Genomic DNA, 11,357 nt, shown 5'->3' on the forward strand with positions numbered 1-11,357 from the left:
CCCCTTAGCCGCGGGCTCTGCCCCCAGATTGCTGTCGGTGACAATTTGGAAGTGCAAAGCTTGTATTTGACCTTCCTTTGCTCAGAGGCCCCCAAAGCCCGGCACAGATATGTGTGGGCTGAGTCCCGTGGCAGATAGAGACATTGGTCCCTCCTCATTGCCCACATGTGTAGAAGGAAGGATGGCTCTGGTCCCCACCGGAGTGGCTGCCGTAGCCATACCCAGCCCGAAAAATCAGTTTATTCTGATTCCCAAGCCCTGTCAGGGTTTGATCGCACTGGCACGGTTGCCACTGAAGCAGACCTGCGTAGAACAAGGATGGCGATGCCGCCAGTCATCAGTGCGATATGGGAGCTGGAAAACAGGAGCTGGAAGTTGGGTCTTCTGGAAAATAAGCTCCAATCATCAAGCAAAGCCCTCACTGTGGAGAGGGGAGCTGGAGCGGAGTAGAGCTTGTGCCCCTGAACTTGCCTGTGGCAGGAGCGGGGAGGCTCTGCCCCACTGATGCCGGGGCTGTGCAGGATGCTGGAGCTGTCCCAAGGCTCTTGTCCTGCTCGCGGGGGCTCAGCCTGAGCTTCTCTTGAAAGCTGAGTCAGAAAAACCATCTGTCGGGTGAGGCTGAGCCCTCAGCAGAGCCTCGCCGGTGGCTGCATCCAGGTCTCCCTCCGGTCTGCACCTTGTGAGCAGCAGCTGCCTCCTCTGCTCCTTCCCTGCTTGAATTTTCTTATCAGAGGTATTCTCCTCCCCAGTTCTCTCCACCTCCCTTTTCCCTCCTGCCATGCGTGATCTAGCTTAAATATTTCCTTCCATAGCTTCAGGTCACTGCTGGGTATCCTGCCATCTTTGGAGACTGCAAATAATTCCCTCCCTTCATTTATATCATTACCTTGAAGGTATTTATAGAGCATAATCTTGCGTGGAAAGGAAGGCATGACTATATATAAAGCCGATATCCCTTGGTCTTTAGCTGCTAACTGCCTGGAACTGCTCCTGATTTAAACTCTCCTCCCATTTGCTGCACATTTTGGACTTCACAGGAACATCCTCAGCATTTAAATCTCCATCCTGAGCAAGGACAGTGATGCAGCTACAGATTCTGCAAGTTTCTGCTGTCAGAGTAGTCCAAACTCGTGAATTTTTGTCTGGGTCTTATCTTCTCCTGTCCGTGCCCTGGTCAAAACCCTCGTGTAGGAGGAAAGGTGGCTGTATGGAGCGCCGAGCTGCACCCCATGGCAGGCACCTGACCCCGGGGATCTGCAGCCACGCTCCCAAGCACTGGTCCAGGCTCCGTTATCAGCATCCTTGCTCTGCGATCTCACGGCTGAGCGTGCTTCCCTCCGCTCCCAAAGCGCTCCCTGGCAGCTCTGCTCCCGGCGTTTCGCTGGCTGCTGCGGCCACGCGGGAGGTGGCTTGGCGTTAATGAGGGGCGATGCTGTCCCAGGGCAAGGGCAGGATGGCCAGACTTTCCGGCAGCTGATGCTTGAACAGGCTCCAGAGGTTGTTTCGTTTCCTGGTGGGCAGGCGTCTGTCGCACAAGCCATGGAAAGTGGCTTAATAGTAATAATAATAATAATAATAATTATAATAATAATAGTAATAGAAGCCCTATTTATGTGTGTCTGTCTCCTGCAGCCTGGGACCATGGGGAGCAGCAAGAGCAAGCCCAAAGACCCCAGCCAGCGCCGGCGCAGCCTGGAGCCCACTGAGAATGCCCACCACGGGGGCTACCCGGCCTCGCAGACGCCGAGCAAGGCGGCTGGTCCTGACACCCATCGCACCCCCAGCCGCTCCTTTGGGACCATGGCTGCTGAGTCCAAGCTTTTCGGAGGCTTCAACACCTCCGACACAGTCACCTCGCCGCAGCGTGCCGGGGCGCTGGCTGGTTGGTGTGGGCTGGGGCTTGGCGGGGAGGGGAGGTCCTGTGGGTGGGTTTATCGGTCGGGTCTTCATGGATTTGGTTCAACTTCTTGTGATGATGGGGTCTCCTGCTTCTGAGGGACTCTGTCTTTCAGCTGGAGGGGAGCAGATCTGTGTCTTACCAGGCGGTGGGAGAGGAGGGTCCCTGGTGAGGGCTGCCCAGCGCCGTGGTGCGGCAGTGCTGGTGGCTGTGCCTGTCCTGAGTGGTCTCTGTCGCAGGTGGAGTCACCACCTTCGTGGCCCTCTACGACTATGAGTCTCGGACCGAAACAGACTTGTCCTTCAAGAAAGGCGAGCGCCTACAAATCGTCAACAACACGTGAGTGTCCCTGTCCCTGCAGCCCACCTGGGTGAGCTGCCACCTTTGCCTCTCCTGCGGAACCCCCGAGCCCACCCCCAACAGGGCCAGCCCTCCCTGGGGACGGTTGCTCAAAGAGGGATGTGCTGAAACTCGCACGGACGCAGTGACTTGTCCAAGGATGTGGGTGTTGGAGGCAATCGTTTGCCTGCTCCCACGTTGTCCCAGCCCTGCTGCTGGTCACCGCTGCCTTGCAGCCTTGTCACCAAGCCCCCTCCTCTGCTTGCTGGCCAGTCCGTGCCTTCCAACACGGGGCCACATCCCCACCGGTCCCCTGTCCCGGTCAGCGCTCAGCTCCCTCTCGTTTGCCTGGACACATCTCAACTTTTCACGGGTGCTTTCCCCTGTGCTTGCATGGTGTCTCTGATCTCAGCTTCTCTCTTGGCTCTTTTTTTCTCTCCTCTGTGCCATGCTGTCGTTTAGGAGAAAAGTGGACGTCAGGTGTGTATTGCAGATTCTTACTATTATTGTTGTTAAACATCTTAACTTATAAAAGCCCATCTGCTGCCCACGTTAGGGTGAGGTTGGTGGAGCAGGGCTGGGAGGAGATGGTCGGTTGGGTTTGTCCTCGCTGAGTGACCAGAGCAGAGCAGGGAGCCCCTTCCCATGCTGAGGAACTCCATCCAGAGCTGTGTCCACACCCAAGAGCACTGAACATGCCCCATTTTCCTTGTCTGTATCTGGCACCCCTCTGCGGTCCCTTTTCGGTGGGCTTTCTGCTCCTTCCTGGCCTTTTTTTGCATTTATTTTTGCATTTATTTATTTTGTTTTATTTTATTTTTATTTTCTGTGAGTGGCTCAGGGGACCTGGGCGCTTCCATAGGACTCTGGCTCCTGCTTGTTTGCTCTCCATCCTGGTCATAGCAGCACACCCATCTCTCGCTGTGTAGAGCAGGGCAGTATGACCAGCTGGAAGATGCTCCTAAACGTGATCCTGTATTAAGCCCACGTCTGGTCTGTCCTGACACACAGCACACGTGGTCTGCACCATCCTTCAGCTGCTGGAGGCCAGGCTGACGGAGCTGCTGTCCCCAGCACTGCCGTGGGGTCCCTGGGGTCCGCAGCTCCCGCTGGCCCCTCCGCTGACACCTTCCAACCTGGGCACCCGAAACAGCTTTGCAAAGTCAAAGGGTGGAAAGAGGAGGGAACATCCCAGGGCTGAGGTTTCTCCTACAATGGTTGGGCAGTGTTGTACAAACACGTTTTCAATTTGATCCTTGTTCTCCTTATTCCAACGCTGTTTATTAGTGGTGATTCATTTAATCCATGAAGTTCAGGATGTGCAGGGCGTCAACACTGCAGGAAAAGCCTGAATTTGGGGGGTTTGGTGCTTCTTGCTTTCACAGCCTCAGCAGTGTACTCTCCCCAGGCTTGGCTTCTGGTTTGGGCTCTGCCCCCTGGGGACCCAGACTGGGCCCACATCTGAGGGTTTGTTCTTTATGCCATATATCACTTCTGAGGTTTCTGTACCTTTTTTTTTTTTTTTTTTCCTCTGCTGCTTTTGTCAAAGGCTCAGTCAGAGGGAAGGGTCAGGGTGTGATGGATTCTGCAGTGTCCTGGGGAGCAAAAGGGCTTTTTTTTGGGTGATGCAGCCCATCAGCAGAGGGTGCTGGATGCGGCTGCCAACCTTGCTGGTGTCTGATGCGGTGGTGTGGATGAGACGTCTGCGGGGAGACAGGCAGTGGGGAGAGCTGCAGTTTGTGCAGTGCTCCAGGGGTGAAGCTCTCTTCTCGCTCAGTGCCCAGAAATGCTTGGACAGTCCGGGAGCTGCTCGGGCTGCCATATTTTTGGGAGAGCAAAAGGCAGGTGTGCAACGTCCCTTCCTCGGGCTCCCCAAGAGCTCCCTTGGGGCTGCGGGGAGGATGCTTGGGGTCAGCCTGGGAAGGGCTGGCAGGTCCTGGGCGCAGCAGGAGCCCACGACCATGGGGCCGACTGGCCACCAGCGGCTTTGCAGGGTGGCTGCAGGTTTTGGCTGCTCTAAGGGGGCTGAGGTTTTGCAGGGCGAGAGGAGAACCCTCCCTGCTCCTGCATCCCAGCAAAGCCCAGGCTGTCTGCGGCGACCCTCAGCCTCCTGGAGGAACCAAATCCCTCCACCCCAGTGTAGAAGGCCTCTCATGGTACCATTTCCAGCAGGAGGAGGTCTCTTCCCAGCCGGCTGACAGCCAGCATGGATGTGGTGGGGTATTTTGAGTAAGATTGTGCAGGGAGTTGTTGAAATGCTTTGTTTTGATGATGATGATTATTATTATTTTTTTCCCTGCTGAGACATTTTTGGAATAGTTTGTTTTTGCTGAATTCCCAGCTTGCAGCCTTGCAGCCTGAGCTGGAATAAAGCCACAAGTCAAAAGCTGGGCATTTCTCAAGCAGATGTTTTCTCCGGTCCTGTGGGAAAGGAGCCCAACCAGCCTCCTGTCCCCTTCGGAGCCATCCCAGTAAAAGGTGACTGGGGCAGCAGCTCTGGCTGGGGACCCCAAGCTACCTGCCATGAGATGTGCCAGCACTGGGAGAAGTTAAAATACCAGCCGGGGCTGCTGCGAGGCTGGGGATGGGCTCCGGGTGGGCAGCAGAGCCTGGCTGTGTGGTTGGGAGAAGATGCTCTGAGGGTCTCTGCTTTCTCTGGCCCTGCTGGCACCAGCATGGGGAGCTGGGGGCTGTGGTCCAGCTTCTCCTGGCCACTTCAAACCATCGCTGGATTAGCTGGGACAAGCAAAAGTCACAAGCTGCTGGTGTGGTTGGAGTGAGGATGGTGGTTTATACGTCTGAGGGGCCAGGGCTGGGTCTGGATGTAGTCTGACGGATCTTTTAGTGGTGATTGAGGTTATTAAGGTTTTTCTGAAAAGCATTTGTGGAAGTCATCTGGCCAAGTTCTTGCATCCTCGTAGTGCTGTTCCCACGGATCTGCAGTTTTCCTGTAGCCTCGTCTCCCTCGTGGTCAGGATAAATTAGGTGACTCCGTCTTTGATGGGCGAGAAGATGCAGGTGGTGGGAGGAAGCCCCGCTGTCTGTGGGGAAGGGGAAGCCACCTCCTGCTGTCCTGTTATTCTTCTCTATTTATTGTCCTTTCCTGCCCCGTCCCGTGCAGGAGCCTGCGGGCAGAGGGCAGAGCAGTGAGAAGGCTCCTGCGCCCTGCCAGCTCCTGGGGACATGCCTGGGGCCACCGTGCCCAGGGCAGGAGGGACGGTGAGTCAGCGCTGGGGTTTTGGGGACAGTGCAGGGGCTCCCGCAGGGAGCAACCCCCTACCCAAATCTCAGCCTTGTCCTGTTGCTTTTCTGCAGCCTGTGTTTAACAAACACTGTCTCTTGGGTTTTCCTGGTGCTTTTTTTAATCGCTGCCATCATTCTGTCACTTTTCCCCATTTCCCCTCCCTCCTCCTGGCCTGTCACTCCGCGCTGCCTTGGGTCCCCCCTGCCCCTCGTTCTCCAGCCCAGACCCCGTTCGCATTCAGGTGGCTCTGAATTCAGGTATTTTGGCTCGCTGGCTGCCCTGCCCGACTTAAGTTTAAAGCATCCTGTATGCAGATGGGTGGCCCAGTACCGAGAGCTTGACCAAAGGGAGCCACGGGCAGGGGCTGGCAGCAGGAGCCTCCTGGCCGGGATCCTGCTGGGGGCTGGGGGGCTGCACCCCTTCCCGGCGGGGCTCCGTGCTGGCTCCCCCCAGCCCCGGCGCCTGCGGGAGGAGAGAGGCTGGCGGGGGGGTGCTCCTGGCTCCACACTGAGTGTGTTTTGGTTCTCTTGCAGGGAAGGTGACTGGTGGCTGGCTCATTCCCTCACTACAGGACAGACGGGCTACATCCCCAGTAACTATGTCGCGCCCTCAGACTCCATCCAGGCTGAAGAGTAATTGCCATCTTTGAGACAGTTTAAAGACGAGCGATAGCGAACGCGCCCTGAGCCCTCCTCCCTCCCCCTGCCCCTCTCCTGGGCAAAGCCTGCAAGGCCTCCGGGTTTTTCCTTTTTGTAATTTTCCCCTTTGAGTTTGCAAACCCCTCAAACGTTTTCCAGCCTTTCTTTAAGGCCCATAAAGTGCGGAGGTGCAGCGTGCTCGCGCAGTGGAGGGAGGAGTGGTGGTTTAGCAGGAACCGTGGTGGACCCAATGCTTTCAGTCTGGTTTTTACTCTTCCGCATGGACACACATCCGTGCGGGAGGATGCTGCCGGCTCTGCTGGTGCGGATCAGGCTGAGCGCAGGGGCGACTCACACCAGGGAAGCAGGCAGGGGCAAAGCTGGCTGTAGGTCCCAGAGCAGGAGGTACCAGCTACGTCCCTGCAGCCCATCCCCAGACAGCGGCATGATGTTTCACTCCCCAGCAAGAGCTCAGGGGGCTTCAGAGGTCCTCAGAGCCCCTTGTTCAGGGAGGCTTTTGGAGTGAAGGTGTTTCGCAGTCTGTGGTGCAGGGTTGCTCCTTGGGCGATACCCAGCCTGGGCTGCACGGGGGCATGGTGCACCCTGGGGTGCCCAAGCCTGGAGATGTAGCCTGTGATCTCCAAAATCTGCGGTGAGGGGGCTGAGGCTGAGCCCGCTGCTTGGACAGGCAATGGAGGAGGTGGGCGAGTGCCGGGCACTGAGCCGCTGCCTTGCTCTTGCAGGTGGTATTTTGGGAAGATCACTCGCCGGGAGTCCGAGCGGCTGCTGCTCAACCCTGAAAACCCCCGAGGGACCTTCCTGGTCCGGGAGAGCGAGACCACGAAAGGTGAGCAAGGCCAGGGGAACCAGGCCTGGGGGAGCCCCTCTCCGGGAGCATCCGTGCAGGGACCCCGGTCCCCTCAGTCACTCTGCGCGGTCCCGGTTCCCCCAGCTCAGGTGCACGGGGAGGGAGAAGGAGAAAAGAGTGGTACCTTGTAGGCAGGAGCTGATGTTCAGGCTGGCTGAGCGCTGCCCCTTGGCACGGGCAGCCCCCCAGGGTCTCCCCTGCCCATGCCCGTCCCTGGGGAGCAGGTGCTGACATCACCGTTAAATCTCCGATGACATCTCTGTGCCCAACGCCCCGTTGCACGACCAAGCCCCGTTGCAGGAGGGATGCGGCTGCATCTCTCACACTGCTGCCAGCCCGATGATTGCCCTTCGAAGAGGTGGTGCAGCTCATGGCAAGGTGGGAGCTGGGTGCCCCACCATCCCCGGCAGGACCACCAGCCAGAGTGCTCTATTCTCCTGGTTTGGATTTTTTTACCCTCCCAGGTAGATGATTTTTTTTCCCTGGTCCCTATGTCATGGCAAAATCTTGGACATGTGCTTCCTGGGCAACCGGGCAGAGGTAGCGATGAATTTTTAGGTCCTTCTTTCAAGTCTAACGACTGTACTTGCTTTGTGCCTCCCAGAAGTGCAAGTTGTGATCTTCCCAGTTCGGCTGCCTGAGGATGCTGTTTCTTACCTGGAAACGTGGTTTAGTTTGGCTCCAGATGTAGCTTTGGGAAAAGTTCCTTGATGTTCCTTTCTATTTGGATGCCTCGAACTTACCACTATTTGTTTTATTCTGATGGAAACAGCTCACTCAAGCAGCGGCATAAATCTTTCTTTCTGTAATTTGGGGCCCCAGCAGCGCAGTGTTGCTCTCACGTGGGCAGAGGCGAGACAGGCGCCCAAAGCGATGCCCACAGTGGGATTTGTGGAGGAGGGAATGAGGTCCACCAGCCCCTTGGCTCCCCTCTGAGACTCCAAGATGTTGGGGTTGTAGATCAGCACCTCCTCCCTGCCTGCCTCCTGTCCGCTCCTCTCCCGTGCTTCGGTGTCCCCTCTTTGCCATCAGAGCCATGTTCGTCCCTGTGCCCTGGGGGCTGCTCACTCTCCTGCCCACTGGGCTCCCCCAAACCCAGCGGGATCTCTTCCTGGGGGCACAGTCCATCCTCGCAGTGTTGGCTCTCTGAGCCACGGTGGCCCCTGCGTGTCCCGGCCATGAGCCACGTTGCTTGCGGAGGAAGCGCCGGTGCCGTGTGCCGCATGTTGCTGGAGAGAAGGACCTGGGGGGGCTGGGAGGGCTGGAGGGGGTGATGCCCCTTGTTAGCACATCCCGTGGGGATGCTGAGCCGGCTCTCAGCTGCCGAAGCTGGAGAAGCGGTGAGGATCACCTGCGCCCAGATGACTGACCTGACAGCCACCTCCTTCCGCAGTGGGCGGTCTCCTGGAGACCCTCCACCTCTGTGCCAGCCAGGCTGTTGGCAAGGCTTGGTGTAGCTGCCATGCAAGCCAGGGTAGCTGGAGGTAGTGATTACATGGCATGGCTGTAGCCAGGGGTACGTGCCATCCCTCCCTGGCACAAGGTGCCAGCTCATGCAGCCGGGAGCTGCTCCCCATCCTCTGCTTTTGGGTGAAAGCAGCAGCCTGTGTGCCCAATCCTGCTACCTGGCACCCACCCCCTCGGCAGGACCCCACCGGGAGCACCCGGCTGTGGCGCATCTCCTCCCCAACCCCTCGGTCCTGCCTGCAGGTGCCTACTGCCTCTCCGTCTCTGACTTCGACAACGCCAAGGGGCTCAATGTGAAGCACTACAAGATCCGCAAGCTGGACAGTGGCGGCTTCTACATCACCTCTCGCACCCAGTTCAACAGCCTGCAGCAGCTGGTGGCCTATTACTCCAGTGGGTAGCCCCTTGGGGTCCCCTCGGGGTCTGGGTGACACCCTGGGTGCTGTGCCTGCCCTTGCTGCAGGACAGGCGCTGCTGGGAAGCCAGTGTGGGGCCGGGGGACCCCAAACCAGTTGCGGGGGGACCCTGGTGAAAAATTGCTTGGGTTTTAGGGAGGAGGGTGAGGGTTTGGGTACGGGTCCTCAAAGTGTTTTGTGGGAAAGATGTGGGGTAAAGACGTCACATGCCTGAATGCCCGAGTGTCACCCTGGTGTTGTCCCGTCCTCTGCTAGAACACGCCGATGGCTTGTGCCACCGTCTCACCAACGTCTGCCCCACGTCCAAGCCCCAGACCCAAGGCCTTGCCAAGGACGCCTGGGAAATCCCCCGGGAATCACTGCGGCTGGAGGTGAAGCTGGGCCAGGGCTGCTTCGGAGAGGTGTGGATGGGTAAGGACCATTCCCTCCCCGCTGTCCCCCCGTGTCACCACCTGCATCCTCTCCCCAGCGATCTGCAGGTGTCTGGAACCTTCAGTGGGGTGGTGGGAGCAGACAGGGGACACGGCCTCTTGCCCCATAGCCATGTCCTGAGTGGTGTGTCCTGTGCCGCAGGGACCTGGAACGGCACTACCCGGGTGGCGATCAAGACGCTGAAGCCTGGCACCATGTCCCCGGAGGCCTTCCTGCAGGAAGCCCAGGTCATGAAGAAGCTCCGACACGAGAAGCTGGTTCAGCTCTACGCTGTGGTTTCAGAGGAGCCCATTTATATTGTCACCGAGTACATGAGCAAGGGTGAGTGCAGGAGGGATGCCAGGGTGGGCAGCCGAGGGGCTCTGCTCCACTGGATTGCCGTGACCGTGGTCTTCTTCACAGGGAGCCTCCTGGACTTCCTGAAGGGCGAGATGGGCAAGTACCTGCGGCTGCCCCAGCTTGTGGATATGGCGGCTCAGGTGGGTTTGTGCATCCCCCGGCCTCCCGCATCCCCTTCTGAGGGTGCTGGCTGCCCCAGCACCTCGCTGGGCTGTCGTTGCTCTCGCCTGTCGGGTGATGAGTGCTCTGCAGCCTCACTCAGGCGGGTGCCGCTGTCCCCACTGGCTGCTCAGCCTGTAGCTGGGTTGCAGTCAGGAACCATCACTTTGCCTGTTCCCGTTGCTGCCAGCTCTCCCTGGCCAGCAAACCTGCGTCTGTGGGGGTTTTCTTGAGCAACTGGCTGCTCCCGTACCCCGGGTGGGGTCCCAGTGTGGAGCTGTTCCCCTTGGCAGTGCCGGGTGCTCCCCAGGGACCGTCGTGTCACCCCACCAGCCTCAGTGCCCCATGTGCTGGTCCCCACAGATCGCATCTGGCATGGCCTACGTGGAGAGGATGAACTATGTCCATCGGGACCTCCGGGCAGCCAACATCCTCGTGGGGGAGAACCTGGTGTGCAAAGTGGCTGACTTCGGCTTGGCACGCCTCATCGAGGACAACGAGTACACTGCTCGGCAAGGTGCGTGCCTGGCGCTCCTGGGGCTGCCGGCACTGCGATGGCCACTGGTCCCTGGTTCCCAGGGGAGTGTGTTACCTCTGAAGCCAGAGCATGGCCCTGGTTGCACGGGGGTCCTGGAGGCACTCACAGCCCCATGCACCCCCAGGCATCGCGGGGCCAGGAGCAGCCCCTCACCCCGCCTCTCCATCCAGGTGCGAAGTTCCCTATCAAGTGGACGGCCCCCGAAGCTGCTCTGTACGGCAGGTTTACCATCAAGTCGGATGTCTGGTCCTTTGGCATCCTTTTGACTGAGCTGACCACCAAGGGCAGAGTGCCATATCCAGGTGAGGGCTGGCACCCGCCAGCAGAAACCCCAGCCCTGTTGCGGTGCCCTGACACCAGGTACCCATACCCAGGACTTGCCCCTGGCTCCTGCCATCTTTGCAGAGGAGCAAACTAATGCAAAGTGTCTCCTGCAATTTGGGCAGGGAGGGCGGGCTTGGGGGTGAGCTGCCCCTGCCCAGGTTGGATCCTGCCCTGCTGGGGCAGCAGAATGCAGGGTCACAACCGCCCTGTACCGCTCTGGTCCCTGAGCACAGTGACGGGCTGTGGGGTCCCTCTCTCCTTGGGTCACCAGGGTTGCCTGTAGGGCTCATCGCAGCACAATGCCTTTGGCGTCCCCTCCAGGAAAGGCACAGTGCAGGATCTGGCCTGGCTCTAATCCACACCATGTCTCCTCTGACCGCACGCAGGGATGGTGAATCGGGAGGTGCTGGACCAGGTGGAGCGGGGGTACCGCATGCCCTGCCCGCCCGAGTGCCCCGAGTCCCTGCACGACCTCATGTGCCAGTGCTGGCGGAAGGATCCGGAGGAGCGACCCACCTTCGAGTACCTGCAGGCTTTCCTGGAGGACTACTTCACCTCGACAGAGCCCCAGTACCAGCCTGGCGAGAACCTATAGACCTGGAGCTCCTCCTGGCACCAGGGACGCTGCTGTCCTTGCTGCGGGGTCCAAGGGCTGGCCTCCCCGCCGAGGGGCCGGTTTTTGTGGAGCAGCCCCGG

General features: G+C 58.9%; 1 protein-coding gene across 2 annotated transcripts; it reads left to right on the forward strand.

Moving 5' to 3' along the window:
* Positions 1 to 1,641: 1,641 nt before the first annotated feature.
* Positions 1,642 to 11,357, forward strand: SRC (SRC proto-oncogene, non-receptor tyrosine kinase). Of its 2 annotated transcripts, XM_086623072.1 has the most exons (12): positions 1,642 to 1,882; positions 2,137 to 2,236; positions 2,699 to 2,716; positions 6,014 to 6,112; positions 6,862 to 6,965; positions 8,697 to 8,846; positions 9,125 to 9,280; positions 9,443 to 9,622; positions 9,704 to 9,780; positions 10,163 to 10,316; positions 10,508 to 10,639; positions 11,048 to 11,357. In XM_086623072.1, exons 1-12 carry the CDS (start codon positions 1,642 to 1,644, stop codon positions 11,254 to 11,256), a joined length of 1,620 nt encoding a protein of 539 aa, XP_086479198.1. In that variant the 3' UTR covers positions 11,257 to 11,357. The 2 variants fall into 2 exon arrangements, with proteins under 2 accessions (XP_086479198.1, XP_086479197.1); XM_086623071.1 differs by lacking the exon at positions 2,699 to 2,716.

The sequence above is a fragment of the Tauraco erythrolophus genome, chromosome 18 (assembly GCF_009769465.1).
Source record: "Tauraco erythrolophus isolate bTauEry1 chromosome 18, bTauEry1.pri, whole genome shotgun sequence".
In the NCBI taxonomy this organism is placed as follows: domain Eukaryota; kingdom Metazoa; phylum Chordata; class Aves; order Musophagiformes; family Musophagidae; genus Tauraco; species Tauraco erythrolophus.

Excerpts from the sequence above, each read along its gene's own strand:
- SRC (XM_086623072.1), top strand. The coding sequence starts at position 1,642 with ATGGGGAGCAGCAAGAGCAAGCCCAAAGACCCCAGCCAGCGCCGGCGC. Across the intron at positions 6,966-8,696 it reads GGAGAGCGAGACCACGAAAG|GTGCCTACTGCCTCTCCGTC; the intron begins GTGAGCAAGGCC and ends TCCTGCCTGCAG. Across the intron at positions 10,640-11,047 it reads GGGCAGAGTGCCATATCCAG|GGATGGTGAATCGGGAGGTG; the intron begins GTGAGGGCTGGC and ends GACCGCACGCAG.